Source organism: Peromyscus leucopus, chromosome 2, assembly GCF_004664715.2.
Source record: "Peromyscus leucopus breed LL Stock chromosome 2, UCI_PerLeu_2.1, whole genome shotgun sequence".
NCBI lineage: Eukaryota > Metazoa > Chordata > Mammalia > Rodentia > Cricetidae > Peromyscus > Peromyscus leucopus.
This window is the reverse complement of record NC_051064.1, coordinates 153,216,015-153,235,462: the sequence shown is the minus strand read 5'-3', so window position 1 is coordinate 153,235,462 and position 19,448 is coordinate 153,216,015. Positions and strand designations below refer to the sequence as shown.

At 49.1% G+C, this 19,448-nt stretch overlaps 1 protein-coding gene across 4 annotated transcripts in view; it reads right to left on the bottom strand.

Moving 5' to 3' along the window:
- Morn1 (MORN repeat containing 1) overlaps nt 1-19,338 on the bottom strand; it is a 59,222-nt gene extending 39,884 nt beyond the window's left edge. The window contains exons 1-8 of one of the 4 annotated variants that reach the window (XM_028891395.2): nt 19,153-19,338; nt 18,247-18,318; nt 15,126-15,224; nt 13,924-14,034; nt 12,738-12,828; nt 12,008-12,095; nt 3,861-3,957; nt 3,047-3,157 (exon numbers count right to left, since the gene is read on the bottom strand). In XM_028891395.2, coding sequence (XP_028747228.1) covers nt 3,047-3,157; nt 3,861-3,957; nt 12,008-12,095; nt 12,738-12,828; nt 13,924-14,034; nt 15,126-15,224; nt 18,247-18,318; nt 19,153-19,228 — 745 coding nt within the window. In that variant the 5' untranslated portion in view covers nt 19,229-19,338. Of the gene's footprint in view, nt 1-3,046; nt 3,158-3,860; nt 3,958-12,007; nt 12,096-12,737; nt 12,829-13,923; nt 14,035-15,125; nt 15,225-18,246; nt 18,319-18,809 lie in introns of all 4 variants that reach the window. The other 3 variants (XM_037203260.1, XM_028891393.2, XM_028891394.2) reach the window with 3 other exon arrangements.
- Between the last annotated feature and the right edge of the window lie 110 nt (nt 19,339-19,448).

The following is a 19,448-nucleotide window of genomic DNA, read 5'->3' as shown; positions in this document are numbered from 1 at the left end:
GTGATGAATCTGGAAGTCCATGGTACAAGAAGCTCAATGCTAGTGGAGACAATGGAGCAGCAGTTCTGTAATGGAGGAAGAACCAGAATCCTACAGCTGGAGAGGACACCTCAAGGCACCCCCCAAAGCGGCAGCATATCAAGGTGCTTCCAGATATCAACCGTCAGCTTCCATTACAGGAAGTGGTAAGGCCCTGGGAAGATGACACTGGATGGAGACATCTATAGGAAGGCATGAAAACCAGAAGAGAGTTAGTGAGAAGTGTAACTAATGAGGCAGGGGCTGGCAACGTGGCTCAGCAGGTAGAGGTGCTTGCTTGCTGCCCACTCTGATGAGGGAAACTGCTGGGACAAACTGGGGGGCACCGTCACCAGGGGGTGAATCTGCATCTCCCATTTTAATAACTATTGGGGCCAGACAGTGGTGGTGCACACCTTTATTAAATCCCAGCACTCGGGAGGCAGAGGCAAGTGCATCTCTTTGAGTTCGAGGCCTGGTCTACAGAGTAAGTTCCAGAATGGCCAGGGCTACACAGAGAATACCTGTTTTGAAAATTGGAAGAAAAAAAAGAAAGAAAAGGAGATAAAAATGTAAACTTCTTCACCCAGCATCTCATAACCTGGTGTGGTGGTATACAACTGTAACTGCAGTACCAGACCACAGAGAAAGGAGTTCAAGATCATGTTCAACTATATATGGAGTTTGAGGACAGCCTGGGCTACATGGGACCCTGCTCAACTTCCACCCCCCCAAAAAAAACACCTCCAAAAGTATAACAAAATCAGCAGTAATTATTAATCATACTAATAAAGCAATTATAATCAAATATCTCATGGAAAAGTCATTTATTAATAGATTTTTAAAAAATACTGTAAGACTTATACATGAAAATGCACATTGTTGAGAGAAATCAAAGTGTTAATTAAACACAGTTTTCTGTCTATGAACTATAGGCTCAGTGCTAAGAGATGGCTCACTGTGACCCCATTACAATCCCAGCAGGTTTTTGTTGTTAGAGGAATTGACAAGCTAATTCTAAATTTATATGGAAATGTAAAGACCCAAAGAGCCAAACAGTTTTGAAAAAGAGCAAGGCTGGAGGGTGCCCCAGTTTCAAGGCATGCTGAACGCTAAGATTAAGATGGATAGTATGGCACAAATGAGATTTACCTGATAAAAGTGGTCACACAGATCAGTAGGCAGAACTGAGAGTCTACACAGAAGCCTAGTTCAATGGAGAAAGGATAGTCTTCCCAACAGTCATGGCTAGTGGATGGATCAGACACTTGTCTTATTCACAAAAGTTAGCTCAAAATGGAACACTAACCTAAAATATGAACACTAAAATAACATAAAACTTTTATAAGAAAATAGTCTCTCTTGGGCAGTGGTGGTGCATGCCTTTAATCTCAGAGACAGAGGCAGGTAGATCTCTGAGTTCGAGTTCAAGGCCAGCCTGGTCTACAAAGTGAGTTCCAGGACAGCTAGAGCTACACAGAGAAACCCTGTCTGGGGGGGGGGAACAAACCCAAAATTTAAATACATTGACCATATGATGCTGCAATGCTGCTTGCAGGTGTACACAGACAAAATCTGTGCTGACAAAACCTTGTGCAGTATTCACAACAACACTGTTCCTAACATTAGTCTGAAGGCAATCAGGTGTGGCCTGTCTGGGCAACAGGATGCTGCTGAACAGTATGGAGGATGAGGCCAATAAACACTGCAATGCAGAGGAATCCCCAAACACCATGCAAATGGGAAGCAAAGCAAAAGACCACATACGATATGACTCTGCTTGCATGAAAATTTCAAGAGCCAAATCCATAGAGACAGGAAATCAGAGAGGGACTGGAGTGGGCACAAGACTAGAAATAGGATCAAAGGGTTTTTCTAGAGGTCTGAACTGTTCTGAAAGGGCACTGTGATGTGATGGTGGCTGCCCGTATCTGTAGATTTAAAAGAGATCATGGAATCTATCTGGACATGATAGCACATGCCTGTAATCCTAGCTCTTGGAAGGCAACAGAAAGATCAGTTCAAGGCCTGCCTCAGCTACATATTGAGTTTGAGGCCAGCCTGGTCAGTTTCAAGGGATCTGATACCCTCGTCTGGCCTCTGTGGGTACCCGCATGCATGTGCGCATACCCACACGGAGACACACAACACACACATACACATATCATTTTTAAAGAAAGAGATCATGGAATAATTTAATACTGAAATTAATGGTATGTAAATGATACCTTAATAAAGTTGCTAAGCCAAATTAATATATACATTAAAAACTTTATTCTTAATTATGTGTATATTGTGTGTGTGCACATGAGTACAAGTGCTCATGGAGGCCAGAGGTATCAGAACTCCCGAGTTATCAGCCCCGAGCTATGTTACAGTGGTTCTGAGTCACCAAATATGGGTACTAGGAATTGAACTTGGGTCCTTTGCAGAAGCAGTCTGCACTCTTAATTGCTGAGCCATCTCTCCGGTACACACACACACACACACAAAATGACTTTTTCACTGAAGCACTCAACTTAGGTGAATTAATAAATATTGGGAATTAACATGGTAGACAGGGCTTAAGGAAGTCAGTGGCCCATACCTTGTCTTGGGCCACTTTTAGGTTCAGTTACCTAAAAAAGAAATCTGATTACCCCAGAGAGGAAATGAGAGGCTGCCTTTAGCCTAGCTGAGTTACGGTCCATGCTGACCTGCTGAGCCAAGCAGACCATATATTTTTTATCTTCTATGCTCTATACAATGCACACTAGTCAGTGAGTGAGGGTCTGCATGTGCCAAAATACATGTTCATGTGTGCAAATGCACATGCCTCTCAAGGCACACATACACTTGTACACACAAGACTACCTCTTCCTGGCTGTCTTACAGGCCTCCCGAACCTTCTGCTGAAACCAGACTGCAGGGACTTCTGTAATATTATCTCAGGAGCAACCCCACCACCTTACCCAGGTCTGCTCCACTTAAGAGCCTGTAGAGCCCATGTCTTCTGGAAGAGCAGGATGGCCACCCTGAAGACACTTACTCTTGGCAATGTCCCCGTCATCTTGCTGCAGCTGTACCTTCAATGTGAAGGGAGAGCCTTGGGACACTTCCAATACCTCTGGGCCCAGAACCACAATTTTCTTAGCCTGTGCTGAGGGTAGAACACAGCTTTAGTGTTTGTGACAGCCTCAACCAAGGGCTCCAGTTCTTTCTCACCCTGTTATATATAGGTCTATCAAGATGAGGCTGCTGCGGCCGGGGGGGCCCCCCAGGTATCTGTTAGGCATAGGCAGGTTGGCTGAAGGTTTAGATCAAGGGACTCATGTTCTTAGCTAGGCCTACCCTTGAGACGGCATCTCTTTCCTAAGTCTCAGGATAGGCCACTAGGAACAACATGGGAGCAAAGGATGGCCAGGAAGGTACCAACCCAAGGTAGACATGGGTCGCTCTGCAGTCATGTCAGGGTGTAGAGATCTCAAGAGGGCCTGATAGAGGCGGCAGGGGTAGGGGTGTCAAGTCAGCATAGTTTGACCAGGTAACTCCCAAATTCTGTGGCTGAGGAGAGGCCCCATGTATAGGAGGTATCACTATGGCTGGGGAGCCTGTGGTGGGGCTGCAGCTGTGAGAGCCCATAGGTGGGAAGCCCTGCGTGGCTCTGCATAGGCACAAGCCCCTTTGAAATCAACTAGAATGTGCTTTTCCTGAAAAGGGTTGGATTTTATGTTCCACTCCATCCCAGCTTGGTCCGACACCTCCCATGGGGCTGCCCAGGGTCACCAGAGATACAACGAGGCCAGGCTCAACACAATCCACAGCAGACCTCACAAGGACATGGGAAGTCTGGGAACACTTACCTGCTGGGTGACCATTGATAAACATCCCACAGTAAGTGACACCTGAGCAGTGGGCCAATCTGCCAAGCCCACTGAAGACATCACTGTGCCACTGTCCCTGCACAAAGAACAAGGTGGCCTTAGAGGGTGGCTCCAAGGAGTCCTAAGTCCCTTTATTATAGGAACGTCCAAGGCTGTGAGGTTAATGCAGCCTTTCCTTTGGTGGTGAGGCACTGCATTCTGTTAGGAGGGATCCAATTTGCTTTGCTAAGTGTTCTCCCCTTGAATTTTAATGACGCCAGGAAAGAGGTGAACAAAGGCACAGCACACACCATGCAAACAAACACCACTGAACAGGCACTCTTTTAACACAAAGGCCTCCTAATACAAAGATGTGGCACTTAGTTGATCATGAGGAGACCTGAACCTGTGACTACAATGGGGCCAGGACCAAGGTGGGTTTTTCTGATGCCCAGAGCTTTTAAATGAAAAGGCAATTAAAATGCACAACTTGAGCACCCACACACCCACACATCTCGGAGTGGGGGTGGGGCACCACTCTCCAAGCCCCATTTTGCCTCCTCTATAGTACACCTGGATTCCCAAGCAATTGTGTGAAACAGCAGGAGGATTACTTCTATAGAAAAATTTTAAATCAGAATGGTGTTTTATTTGATTATGAATTACTTGTATTGGGGAAAATCAACCAAAAACAGGCTTGGTTTAAGTCATTCTTCTGCTGAAGTTAGTTGGGCACCAGCTGCCCTACTCTGTCCTGGACCCCCTCTGCATGCAGCCTGGTCTCCCGAGTCACTGGGCCACATCGTCAGTGATGGGAGGGGAACACTGGCCAGTGTCTGAGAATGCAGACAGAATAGGAAAGTGGGTGGTTGTGTTCACTCAGGCCTAGAGGTACTGAGAGGCTGTGGTGAGAAGGTGAAGCCCTAGTAGGGTCAGAGTCCTGAGAACCTGAGAGAAAGCTTTGCGTGGACCGTTGAGAGCATGGCCACCACAAGATGGGGAGCTGCTGGCCCTGAAAATCTCATGCCTCTAGGCCTCATTCACAAACAACAGGCAGCTCTAGGCCCTCTCAGTTCAGGAGAGGTCAGCAGCTAGCTGTGGAACATGTGAGCAGGGCCTGGCTGCTCACCCTCTGGGATGTGGATGGGTCTTCATCCTGAGAGTTGCAAAGTTATCCCTAAGCTAGGCTCCAATGTGCCTGGGGTGGCTCCATTCCTCCAGTCCTGAAATCCCAAACTCTGAAATAGCACAGGAAGCACCATAATCCCAATACAAACCAGCTGCATTCCTGGAGTGGCTGATGGTGGGGGCTCAGTTGACAAGTGTCCCAGCCCAGCAGACATCATTCACCCCACCATTTTACCTGATCCCACAGTCTTATGCTATGAAGAGTGTTCACTTTGCTTTGGGCAGGTTGCCATCTGCACTGACTGTGACAATCCTTTCTTGTCACTGCAGATGTGGATGCAGCAGGGTTAGGAGGGCAGACATCAGGTTGGCTCCAGAGATCACAGGCTGCACTGAATACATTGAGCCTTGGGAGCCCTGCTTGGAAGCCTGGGAGGTGACCCATGGCACAGGGCCTTCCCTTGGTCTGGCTTTCTCTACCATGAGAATTCAGGTGTCCCATCAAGCGGGCCAGTCTTTAGTTTCCTGGCTTCTCTCTAGCGGCTTTCCCACCCCCTCCTGTGACTGCTGTCCTTACTGTATCCAATCTTTTTCCTTCCTGTTCCAATTCTCTCAAGGGTGACAATAACACACAGATGGCTGGTGATAAACGTTCTGAGTGGATACTACAGGAGGGGCCACCTTGGCTCTGGCTGATAGACTCTCCAATGTGTCCTAGGCTCTGAGCTATAGGATAGAACAGCAGTTTTTCTTCTCTTTGCTCACTGCCCACTTGGGCTTTCTGGAAAGTACCAGTGTGGGCTTTCAGAAAAAAGGCAGGTCAGGGCATGTGGCCAGGTGCCTGTTCATAGGGTGGTTGCCATGGAGGGATGTGGCCAGAAAGGAGTGCCCAGGCACCGGCAGTGATAAATACAGTGATGTGGAGGTGCCTGCCGGCAAGGCCAATAACCTGGGCAGTGGTGGGTGAAGAGCTGTGGGTGGCACCAGTCTGCCACAGGAGCCTTTCATCTAGCTGCTCCCTGGCATCTCTAGCTTAGTGCTCACCATCCATAACATTTGCCATAGTTCCTGAGGTGGGTGGCCAGTGGTTGCATGCTAGAATCAGAGCCTATGGCAAGAGCTGGAGCTTGGCGTTCCCGGCTTCAGGTCAGCAGCACTTGGATGCTACAGATCTGTGCAAGAGACTAAAGACACTAACCTATGGACTTGCCTGAATATTATAAATTTTATATTGGGCATTTGCATCCAGATCATGAATAGATACATGTTATTAAAACTCCTAGAGTGTCAGGCAGGCTCCTGTAGATAACAGCACCCTTTTATGGTGTCCCTGTAAAGCAGCCCAAGGAGGCAGCTGGACAGGTACCAGTCAGGACTTGAGAGCCAAGAGCCCTGGAACTGCCAGCTCTTACCTGGGCATACTTAGTGTGGAATCAGTCTGCGAGTCTCAGCACTGGGAGGTGGAGCAGGGCACCACACTCCCACCACAAAGCTGCAGGGCATTAGAGACCCTGCTCTCCTCTCTGCCCAGCTGCTGCCTGACACGCAGGGAAGGACGGACACGTACGATAGGACAGAAGAGGGTGATGATGACACAGCCAGCCACAGAAGTCATTGAGGGCTCAGATTTGCACCCCGAACCAAGCAAACACACAGCAAAAAGGAGCCAGTATCAGGAAAAGGATACCCAGGATAAGAGTACAGCAGTCTGCTCTGTGACTGTACAGTGACCCCAGAGTGGAACTCAATCTTATTCCTGCCCCTTTCTGCCACAGCTGCAGACCACATTTATGACAGTGAGCACACCAAGTTTAATAAACTGCAGGAAACAAACCCTTGGCCCCTCTCATTGTGGGAAACATTTTCCAGTTAACCCATGCTGTTTTTTTTCCTACACTTTTATTAGAAGTGGCTCTATAATGGCCACACCCTACATAGATGTGGATTTGGGTGCAAGTCCATCCTGGGCAAAAGTTTACCTCTTTGCTCTTGCACATCTTGGTCCTTCCTGGGGTGAACAACAAGCTCCAGACATTTTTTGAGTTGGTCTCCATGATATTATGGCATGGAGGGGGCAATTAGTACTGACTGTTGCTAGGCCTTGGGACTTCGGGTTCCCTTGGGTGATGTCACCTGTGAAAGGTTGGCTAGGCTCTCCTCCTGGGGTTGTGACTGTTATGGAGCTTGGTTTCTAGCTTGCAGGGATGGCAGGTGGCTTCACTTGCATTCCAATAACAGTAGGCCTGCAGGATGTTGGATTTGACTGGTCTGGACTGTCTTCCTAGGATTTCAGCATGTGGGATGGTAACACTTTGTACGGACAGGGACACACTGGCACTGGTATAGCACTAACTTGCTGTGATGGTCCCAGGACGGGGCCATTGTGGGGAGCAGCTAACTCCTGAAGAGCTACCACTGGACATGAGTGCTCCACTGTTTCACATTCTCAGGATCTTCTGTGGTGGAGACATGCCTGGCTGAATGGTCTTTCCGTCCTGGCCTGCACCTTCTTGGCCAAAGGAAGGCAGGCAAGTGATATGGGAGGTAGCCACAGGGCCTTCATCTGCCTGGTGACATGCAGGCCTCTGGGACTCTGCAGACACGCCAGGAGAGGGGAGCTGGGAACTGCAGCAGCTGAAGACACCCACAAGGCTGGCCACCTGCTTCATGTGTGCACAGGTGTGCCAGACAGCAGGTTGCCCCCTGGGAAAACTGATATGGGAAATGTTGATTTTCAGGAAGCCAGAGCTTTAGGTGACAGACATGTTCATGCTATGGGAGAGGCTCCCACCAAAGACGTGGATGGAGTCACGTACCACGACTGCTATGCCAGCTGTCTGACAGTCTCAGACCCAAGCTTGCCTTTAGAAACAGTAGATTTCTCCTAGAACATCTGCTCAGGGTCTGGATTTCTTTCCTACAAGATGGAAATACTGGCTAATATTATAGGTGGCTGAGGGGGACCGTGATGGACACTAGGAAATGCAGAAATGGAAACCTCTATTAGTTCCCCTGTTGGGAACTTCAAGTAGTACAACCACCGTGAAAACATTTGGCAGCTCCATAAAAAATTAAAAATGTAAATTGCCACATAATGCAACTATTCCACTGCTGGGTCTCCATACTCACAGGCCTGCACACAAATGCTCAGAGCACTGTTTCTAGTGGCCCAAAGAGGGAGGCAGCCCAAGTGTCCACCGGAATGAATGAACAAGGGAAATGGAACATGTATGCACATGGGCCACTCAGCCTTCAAAAGGAGGCTCCTGCACAGTGAGAATGGACCTGAGGCTATGACGCTTGGTGAGAAATGCCAGTCACTAAAGGATAAATCCATTCAAGAGGTCCCCCGAGGAGCCAGACTGAGACAGAAGAAAGGTGGGGGCCAAGGGCTCCAGGGGACAGGGAGTTTGGGTTTAATGGAGCAGAGTCTGATTATATAGATGAATTTGTGAACTGAACACTCACAAGCGGACAAGAATGGTACACTTCCTGTTTGTGTGTTTAAGAGAACCCTACCTGTTTGATGACAACATAAAGAACAGTGGTGCCTGTGGGAAGCAAGTCTCATGATCCCTCCCACTTCACGGCCTCTCTTGGTTGATGTCTGCCCTCCACTCCATGCAGGTGGTGGCCCCTTGTGTGGGCGAGCCCAGCGCAGAGATGGTCATCAGCCGAGCTTGAGGGCCTCATGAAACCCTCTGCCTCTCTTGGCTAACGAGGCTAAGTGACAGACTGGGTAATTACCTTTTCTCATTTGGGCAGCATGTGAGACCTCTTGCTGCCTCACAAGTACAGGTCAGTGAAGTTGTCTCAGACAGGCAGGCTTGGGCTGGCAGTTCCTTGTGAGTATCCATGGTATCTGAACTCTGCTTTCCAGATGGCATTGGATAGTGTTAACCTTTCCTCTTGGCCTTGGGTACCCTTTTCTGTTCAGTGTCCACAAGATCCTTGAAGAAGGTACTTTTCTTTAGCCTAACCAAGGCCACTATAAAAAAAAAAGTGGCTGGGGTGGGGGGATATGGAATTTAGGGCTTCCACGACCAGATGCAGATCCTCTGGTCACTCCTGAGGACTTGATTGTGGCTGCTTTTGCCCATGCTGTTGCTTTTGGTGCAGCCTGCGTGTCAAAGCCAGAGGCCTCTATGACCCTTTCCCTGGACACTGCTCAGGTCTCCTGTTGATCATCCACAGGGTGTGGGGGTGGGGGGGAGGGGTCAGGATTAAGCTGAGGGAGGAAGCCTTTATGAAGAGTTTTGTGGAGTTCAAGTCTGGACCCAGGAAAAACCACAGTAATTTGAAAAGTTTTACCCTGTGTGGCAGTCTCAAGGCTTGTGGTCACTGTTTAGGCATTTAGGCCTCTCTGCTGCTTGCCTTAGGGCCCAGGGCATTTCCATCTAAACTTGGAACAAGGACCCAAGGCTGGGCCTGCTGCCGGTGAGCAGATCTGGGCTGCCCCCTGGTGGACATACTACAGGCTGTTGGCGGTCAAAGTGAGGCATCCAGGGTTCTGTCTCTTCTTGGCTGTGCCACAGATTTCAGGGTTCAGATACCTCTAATATTTTTTTTCTTATTTTTGGTTTTTCGAGACAGGGTTTCTCTGTGTAGTTTTGGTGCCTGTCCTGGAACTCACTCTGTAGACCAGGCTGGCCTCAAACTCACAGAGCCACCTGGCTCTGCCTCCCGAGTGCTGGGATTAAAGGTGCGTGCCACCACCGACTGGCCTGATTTCAGGGTTCAGAAGGGGAAGGCCTGGGCAGGACCCCACAGATCCTAGCCACTGATAGTCAGTGGCCAGCAGGGAAGCCCTACTGGAGGTCTGAGTACTTGTGGGATAGAAATGTCTCTGGGAACAGGACTGAAGGGAGCTCGAAGCCTCCCCTCACTCCTTCCTGCCCAGGTGATGGTGTGAAGGAATCTTTCTGCTCTGTCGGTGACAGCTCATCCATTGTTTCTGAGCAGTGGGATGGGTTCTGGAGGGACCTAGTGGAGTAAGGCCTTTCTCAAATCCTAGGGAATGAAGAGCCAGGTATACTGATTGGGAAACCAAGTCTAGGTCCCATTTCCCCTATTTATAAAATGTGGCAAACAGTCCCTTCACACAGATGTGGGGATAGTTTATGTGAGTCCACAGTAGAGGGTCTGGAACAGTGTCCAGCAGGTAGGAAATGATCTGATAGCCCTGGCCTTGCTCACTAGAAACAAGACACCGTATAAATGTGGCCATGGTCACGGTGGACTCTGCCGGGGTGCAGGACTTTGTGTCCTCATTACCTTGTACTCTCCCACTGCACACCTGATTTGATCCTGCTTTGGACATACTGTAAAAGACAGGTCCTTTGGGGACGACCCCTTAAGTGGGGAAGGGCAGACTGGTGACTGGTCACAACAGCATATACAATGACGTGCACTGTCTCAGGCACAGATCAGAGGCAGCTTCAAGGCCAGCAGGGTGGCAGCAGTGTCCACACAGACTCCAACAGCCCTGACCAGACCAGTCCGGCTGGCTAGTTTTTATGTCAACTTGACACAAGATAGAATCAACTAAGAAGGAATCTTAATTGAGAAAATGCCTCCATAGAATTAACCTGAAGACAGGTCTGTAGGATACTTTCTTGGTTAATGATTGATATGGGAGGGTCCAGCTCACTGTGAGCAGTACCACCCCTGGGCTGCTGGTCCTGGGTACTATAAGAAAGCTGAGCAAGCTCTTGGGGAGCAAGCCAGTAAGTAGCGTTCCTTTATGACCTTTGCTTCAGTTCCTGCCTCCAGGTTCCTATTCTGACTTCCTTCAGTGATGGACCATAGCCAGGAAGTATAGGAAACAACCCTTCCCTTCCCAAGCTGCTTTTGCTCAGGGTGTTTTATCACAGCAACGTCACTACTAAGGCATGGGCTGAGATCTACCCAAGCAGAACTCTTCTGTTCTATAAACAGGTACGGGCATCCATGCTGGGTTTTCTGTGGCCCCACAGCTCTGTAGGAGCTGCCCTGCACCACTCCACTTCCATCAGGGAGCCAGGCCCTGAACACTTCTCCCTGGCTAGTGGGCACAATGCCAGGAGTCAGCAGAGGGAGCTGCAGGCTCTGTGGTGGTCGGTTTTTGTTCCCTAGGGCCAAAGGCCTATAGGAGTCAGCAGGGACCACTCTGAGTGTCCTGCATCTGGGCAATCTCCTACAGAGGTCCCCAGTAGACCTGTGGCTACTCTTCGCAGTTCTGCATGAACTGGGCTGGGCTCTTCCTACTTTCAGGGGCCTGTTCCTTTCAGTTGTTACCCTAACTGCCATTTGAGAAATCTGGAAAAAAATATGAATCACACCATCCTGGTTACTATGATGCAACAAGAAGTCACAAAAAGCTGAGGCAGTTCTGACACTCATGAGTCTGGCGCCTAAACTCGTCTGTCCGTCTGTCCTTCCTGTTGGAAACCCCAGCAGGACTTGTGCCACCATCACAGCAGGGGGCAGCACGTGGGCTTTCAGCCTTGCATCCTCCAGGGCCTCACCTGGGACAACTGGAGTAGCCAAGAAGCCTGATTCAGGGCCCTTAAGCTCCTGCTTCCTGCTAGGAATTAGCGTGCAGTCAGCTCAGGGATGGTAGAACCAGCCCAGCGCTGTCTCTGGACCTCCCTGCACTGTAATCCATGTTTCTTCTTGTGCCCCTCCTGGTAACATGCCAGTTTTCCTGGCCAAAAACTTCACATTTCTCAGTAATAGCACTGGTATAGTCTTGTCTTCTGCCCACAAAACTCACATACCTCCCATGTGGACAAGAGCAAGCATGTGGGCTGACCTCAGTTTTCCTTGTCAGCCTGACTTACAGCACAGAGTTCATTCCACAGGAGGACTTAGTAAGCAGAAGGAAAGTCAGCCTCCAGGGTGGGTGTGGGGATGTGAGGATGAGTTGACTGTGAGTCCATCACCTCCAAGGCATTGCCAGATGAAGTATGGGCAAACACCACCAAGGCTCGCAGTCCTTCCATGGCCTCCCACCTCCCCCATGGCAGTAAGTGCAGTACCTCATATGTGGAGCCATCGGCACAGCACAGCACCCCATGTCCCTGACGCTGGTCTCGAACCCAGTCGCCTTCATACTTGTCACCATTCCTGAGGGTTAGCACAGTACAGGACCCTCAGCCAGGAGCCAGATGGTGGCAGTGACTCAGACCTACTCCTCTGACCAGGCACAGCAAGCACACCGGGCCAAGGCAGAAATAGGCCCCGAACAGATGGTCTGTGAGCTCTTGCCTTGCCAGGGCTGGCTCAGGAGGGCTGGTGACAGGCGTGGACATGTCTGCATGCACCCCATCTCCCCCATGGCAGGACCCACTTTCCAGAACATGCTGGGCCCTGTGCAGGACGTGTTTGGCTTCTGCTACTCAAAATAGGAAATGACAGAGAAAAAGAAATGGGAGAGGTGACTCTGCCTGTCTCAAGAGCAGGTGTGGGGTAACAATCCACCCAGGAACCTGAACACAGGCTTAGTCTCCAACCCCCTGCCTCAAAGATAATGGCACTGCTGGCCATTGTCCTTGCCCAAATCTAGGTCCACCCTGTACCAGCCTGACACAAAGGTGCTAGGTCCTGGGTTCAACAAGTGTGGGAGGAGGCAGAGACAGACAGACACAGACACATACAGAAACAGCAAAGGCTCAGAATATATTTAAGGCCTGGCTACTAGTTAGCACTTCTACAGACTCTACCTACCCAGACCCCTATTGCCATCAGCATTCTGTTAGTTATACTCACTTAAAGATCATCTGCCCACGGCCATGTCTCTTGTTGTCATGGAAGGAACCCTGGTACACCTGCCCATCCTGGTCCTCCAGAAACCCCTGTCCTAGTGAAGGAACCAAAATATACCAACTTCACTCCACACCTCCTGCTGGTGATGACCCCTTTCTCCCTTAGCCTCCTGGAAGAACATGCCTGCACCCAATTCTGGCAGGAAGATGGGTTTAGAAGGCTGAGTACCAAGGCCCTCTCTAGAGGCCAGGCTGCCTTCTAGGCCTGCTGACTAAGCCTGCTCAAACAAGAGTGGTAGATGCATTTAGGGACAGATAATGCCACTGCCCACGTCAGCAGGGCTGATAAAAATGATCCATTTTAGCCGTTACAGCTTCTGAATGGGGCTCCACAGGTCCTCCAAAACCACCTGTTTTTTGGTGGACAGCTTAGATTTATGATTAAGAGTTCACTTGTTTGTTCTTATGTCTTGAAATTAACACTGTATATGGTAAGCAAAGAAGTGCTCTGCCTGAGTTCCCCTGCAAGGCTTGTCAACCCAAAAGGGCAAGGAATTGTGAATGAAGGTGTGGCCTTGTTGAACTGTCAATACTCTCAGGTTCTGGACAATTCAGAAACTCAAAGGTATTTCTGTTCCCTAATTCAAGCAAACCTGGAGAAAGAAGAGGAAGTTCCCTCTACATTCATACACACTAGAACCTGCTAGGTTCATTCACAGGGTTTGGTTTACAGGAAAGGTCGGGCACTTTCCACAGTGCCCGAAGGGACAGGTACCCCTTCAATCTGCCTCTTATCCTCTTTGGCTTGCAGACCATACAGGAAGTGACTGACTCAGGCTCTAGGGGGACCTGAGAGTTCCAGGGTCACTGGGACCTTGGGAGAGTGGATTTGGTTAAACCATGGCTGTAGCAGCAGGAATGACCACTCTGAAACTGGAAGACCCGCCTTAGGACAAGGTGGAGGACCCATGGTTATCATTAAGTAATTGTAAGTGGTGGATGGTATATAGCTCAGGTATGACATGTCCCAGGACATGGTAAGGAGCTGCTCCCTGTACAGGCTCTGATGGGCTGAACTGCACCGTGAGCAGAAAAGGGGGTGCCAATCCCTGTCTTTTCTAAACTCAGACAGCTATGTTAGTGGCTCTGCCATCTGAGCGCACGGGCCCCCAAGTCCCTGGGCACCAGACCTTCCCTCAGGCCGTGGAAGAGCTCCCCTTCATAGTGGCCTCCAGCTTTGTACTTCATGATGCCATGTCCTTGAGGCTCTCCTAAAACAAACTGTCCAGAGTAGGTGTTTCCTGGTGTAGATAAGAGGCAAGAATCAGGTTGTTTTCTATTTCTCTGCTATGCCCTAACCAGCGACAGTGGAGATGCCATTTTCTTTTCTTTCCTCCTTCTTCTTTTCTTTTTTTTTTTTTTTTTTTAGTTTTTTGAGACAGAGCTTCTCTGTGTAACCCTGGCTGTCATGGAACTCAATCTGTAAACCAGGCTGGCCTCAAACTCAGAGATCCATTTGCTTCTGTCTCCCAAATGTTGGGATTAAAGGTGTGTACCACCACTACCTGAGGTGCCATTTTCAAATGGAGGTCTCTGTCTCTGCCTCTACATGTAGAACAGGCTGGCCTCAAACCCACAGACATCTATCTGCCTTTGCCTTCTGAGTGCTGAGATTAAAAGTGTATGCTACCACACCTGGCTGGTGTCTGTCTCTTTATCTTACTGTTTGGTGTGGACTGCAATGGACTAGCGTTTCCTGTCCTGGCTGAGATGGCAGACCATCCTAGGAAACCCTCTCTGTGGCATTGATGGGGAACAGTGAAGGATGAGCCCTTTTTTCCCTGCTCTTTAAAAACAACTGAATGCTGAGCCCAAGAGAAAAGTTCCCCTGAGCACCAACAACCTGCTTACTGTGAGGCCTAAAACTCTAGGAAATACCCCTGGCCACTGGCATAGATGTCATGGAGCAGTTTGCCCATCCGAGGATACAGCATGACTGAAATATCTTTTATTTGTTTGAGTGCTGGGATTAAAGGCATTTGTCACCACATCTGGCCTAAAATATCTTTAATGTAGAAGAAAATTGTAACTTTGGGATGGTAAATCTTTATTCCAACTAGGTGTTAAGGAGAAGATCAAGCTGTCTCAAGAGGTAAGTGCAGAGGCTCAACTAGGAGTCCCCAGGGCACTCTTTCACTAGGTTAGGCCTTCCATGGGCATAGAGGTCACCCAAGTTGTAGGCCTCACACTGCCTTGCCCCAGCCTGCATGCTGTTACTCTCTCATTGGTGGAACCCGAGGCCTCCTGTTTACACACAGCACTTTGTGTGTCCATAAACTCTGAGAGAGTTTATGGGAACACAGTCAATAGCCCACCTATGTCCAATGCTAACCTGACCAGGCCCAGTGTTGGTAGCCTTCCCCAGTGATTTCTCCATCCACAAATTCACCTTCATAATAACTTCCATCTTTAAACAACAGCTTCCCATGACCTGGTAAGAGAAATCAATGTGCAGTCAGCTGGTGAGTGAGAATGACCATAGACCAACCCATGCCAGCTGAGCTCATTTTTTTCAGGGTTAAAACTTCAGTTGCTATGGTAGTGCATGTCTATAATCTAGCTATTCAGGAGTCTGAGCCAACCTGGGCAACTTAGTGGAAACTCCTATAAACAAAACAACCCCCCCCCCCAGAAACATTCCCGAATGCCAGCTTCTCAGTTGGAATGACCACAGAGGCATGAGCCGTACAGAGACCTTGCCTCTATCTACATGAGGAGAGAGGACATGTACATGCATGTGCCCATGCATGAGTGTGCCTATGGAGACTGAAAGTGCTGTTAGATCCCCTGGAGCAAGAGTTATGGACTGTTATAAGTTACCTGAGATGTAGGTGCCAGGAACCAAACTCTGGTCCTCTGCAAGAGCAGTAAGCACTCTTAGCCACTGAGCAATCTTTCTTAAAAGTGGGTGCTTGGGGCTGGAGAGATGGCTCAGTGGTTAAGAGCACTGGCTGCTCTTCTAGAGTACCTGGGTTCAATTCCCAGCACCCACATGACAGCTCAAAACTGTCTGTAACTCCAGTTCCAGGGAATCTGGCACCCTCACACAGACATACATGCAGGCAAATCACCAATGCACATACAATAAAAATAAATAAATCTTAAAAAAGGTGGGTGCTCTTCAAGTAGCTCTGACAACAGTTTTAGATATGAGTCTTGATGCCTGCTTACAGGAAAATAATCCTTAATGGTAGTACAAAAATAAGAAACGTATGTGTGCAGGGTGGTGGTGGCTCACACCTTCAATCCCAGCTATCAGGAGGCAGAGGTAGGCAGATCTCTGAGTTTTGAGGCCAGCCTGGTCTACATAGCCAGTTCCAGGACAGCCAGGGCTACAAAGAGAAACCTGTCTTGAAAAACCAAAACACAAAACACTAAACAAAATGTGAAAGGTATTGAGGATAGACTAGTGGTAGAGTACTTGCTTAACATGTACAGGCCCTGGGTTTACAAGAAAACAAAAAAGTAAAAATAAAGAGTCAGGTATTGGTGCATGCTTTAATTCCAGCACTTGGGAGGTAGAGGCAGGTGGATCTCAGTGAGTTTAAGGCCAGCCTGGTCTACAGAGCGAGTTCCAGGACAGCCTGGACTGTTAGTTACACAGAGAAACCCTGTCTGAAAAAAAAAAAAAAAAAAAAAAGAGAGAAAGAAAAGAATGGTAGAGGCTGGGTGCAGTGGTGCACTTGGAGGCTGAAGCAAAAGGATTCCAGGTTCAAGGCCCACCTGAGCTATATAGTAAGACGTGCTTCAAAACAAACACAAAAAACAAACAAACAAAAAACTATAAAGACGGGGGAAAAAAAAGAAAAAAGAAAATGAGAACATTTTGGTAGCCAGTAGATATGAAAAGCCCTCTAATGTACTAAGCAGAAAAAAAAATCAACAAATTAAAAGAGTCCTAGAACGTCTAGACCCAGCACTTTTCTGGTGTGTGTGTGTGTGTGTGTGTGTGTGTGTGTGTGTGTGTGTGAGAGAGAGAGAGAGAGAGAGAGAGAGAGAGCCATTCCAGGGAATGTTTATTTTATTCTTCTTTCCTCTGTTGCTTAGGTTTTCTAAAAATATGGTCATTTCTTCTTCTTTTTTCTTTTTTTTAAGATTTATTTATTTATTTATTATGTATACAGAAGAGGGGGGCGCCAGATCTCATTACAGATGGTTGTGAGCCACCATGTGGTTGCTGGGAATTGAACTCAGGACCTCTGGAAGAGCAGTCGGTGCTCTTAACCTCTGAGCCATATCTCCAGCCCCTTCTTCTTTTTTCTATGTGTAGTCCTGGCTGTCCTGTAAATCGCTCTGTAGACAATGCTAGCCTTGAACTAGAGATCTGTCTGCCTCTGCCTCTCAACTCTCAAGATTTAAAGATATGCGCCACCACCACAACTGGTTGGTTTTTTTTCTTTTTCTTTATTTCTTTTCTCTCTCTCTCTCTCTCTCTCTCTCTCTCTCTCTCTCTCTCTCTCTGAGACAGGGTTTCTTTGTATCGCTCTGGCTGTCTTGGAACTAGCACTGTAGACAAGACAGGCCTTTAACTAAAGAGATCCGCCTGCCTCTGCCTCCTGAGTGCTGGGACTAAAGGCATGCACCACTACAACCTAGCCATAATGCCTTGCGTGCATGTAACTCATCCATGCTGCTAAGAGAGGCAATAGGAGGCAGCCTGCTGATAACACAGCTGTCTTTTCCCAGGAACCAAGAGATTCACTGTCTCAAAGCATGTGAGACATTCAATGTCTACGTATCTTCTGGCTTTTGTCTGATGGTTTTCTATAAATGCTGGCACAGACATGACGGAGAGAACAGGGTTCTTTCTCTTCCTTGTCTACCAATTTTGTGTCCCATCACCTCCCCCCACCCCGACAGTGTTTGTCTGTGCAACAGTCCTGGCTGTCCTGGAATTCACTTTGTAGACCAGGCTGGTCTCGAACTCACAGAGATCCGCCTGCCTCTGCCTCTCAAGTGCTGGGATTAAAGGTGTGAGCCACCATCAGGCGTGCGTCTGGCCCAACTTGGTTTCTTAATTTCTTTTGGAATACAGAGAAACTCAGGCTGAAGACTAGGAGCCTGGGTGTGCAATAACAAGCACACAGCATGCCATGATGGTGTGTGTGTGCGCACACCTGTGTGAGTTCGTGAGCGAGGGAGAGAGATGATGGTGCGTGTGTATGCGCACCTGTGAGTGAGCGAGAGGGAGAGAGAGAGACCGAGACTTGGATTAATTGCCTCACTCTATCCCTCTCACCAATAGTTCCAGCACCCACCAGCACATGATGAGCTCCAAGCCTACAGGAACTGGTTGTATACTGGTTCCAGCATGACTAGAGCAAAGTGGTACCAGTGTGCAGGGACATTACTGTTCCAAGCTTGGTACAACACTTGCCTGCCCAAGCTTCTCAGAAAACTGGCTCTGAGTTGCAAGGGTATTATGGCCTCTGGAGTGACCAGAAGCTTCTTACCATGTTTCTTTCCTCCCTTCCATTCTCCTTCATAACGAAAGAAAGAATTTGGGTATACATATACGCCATAGCCTGTATGTGGAAAAAAGATGAACAGTGACCGTTTGACATCAAGACGCAGAGATGGTGCAGCTCAGGGTCTGGAGTAGTTTGCAGGTCATTTCTAGTCTCTCAACTCTTTCAATATGACAGCATACTTCACCTTGATTAACTGCTCAAGATGTATGGGGCTCAGTTCTGCTTACTGTTGGCCCACTCTTCACTTCTCTATCCTACATGGACATGCACCAAGGAAAAGGTAAGCCCAGCAAGAGGAGGACCAGGACAAAAACTGATCGCAGGCTCTTACGAGGGTTTCAATAGGTGGTGGTGAGGGCAGAGAAACAGTGGAACAGCTTCAGTGAGGATACAGAGAGGAGCCCACCTGCCAGGACCTTCACCATCCTCTTGTCCCCACGGAACAAAAATCCACACTATCCCTAAGGACTCCTGGCTAGCCTCATCTTTTTATCTTGCGGCTCTGAGACACTACACCCAACTCCCATCTCTCATTGCTTTCTTACCTGCAAGTCGCAGCCTGGGGCGGAGAGACAGTAGCACTTGCCTGGACTCTGGCCTCATATCGACCCTATTTCTCCGGTTTTAGGGCAATTTTCCATCAGGCTGCATTGGGGGGACCTGCATTCCCAAGCCTTGCGTGCTCACCCTGCCTAGCCAGCCTCTACTCTACCCGGCCCCCTAACCCAGGGAGGGCAGGCCCAGAGCCAGCAGCCTTGACCACGCCTTCCGGGCTCCCGAACGCGACCGAAGCCTGTCTGAGGAGCAGGCTTCAGCATTGGCGTGGCCTCAAGTACCAGCCTTGCTCTCCAGAGCGACCGAGCTCCAGAGGGGATACGCAGTTTGTACCGTCTCGCGGCGGACGTCTTGGCGAGTGCCGGTGCGGTTGGAGTGGAGCCTGAGTCCGATCGCCAGTCGCCGACATCTTGCCGCCAAAGGATTCCGAGCAACCATAAAGCCGCTTGTCATTGGCCTCCGGTTGCCACGGGGCGTGGCTAGGTTCTGTCTTGGAGACCGTAACATCCGAAGCAACGGTGTCCGGTCCGGCGCCCGAGGACACCACTGCGCCTGTGCAGCACGGCGCATTTCCGCCAGCCCCGTCCTTCCGCCGGGAAGCACTCCCGCCAACGGCCTCGGCGTCCATA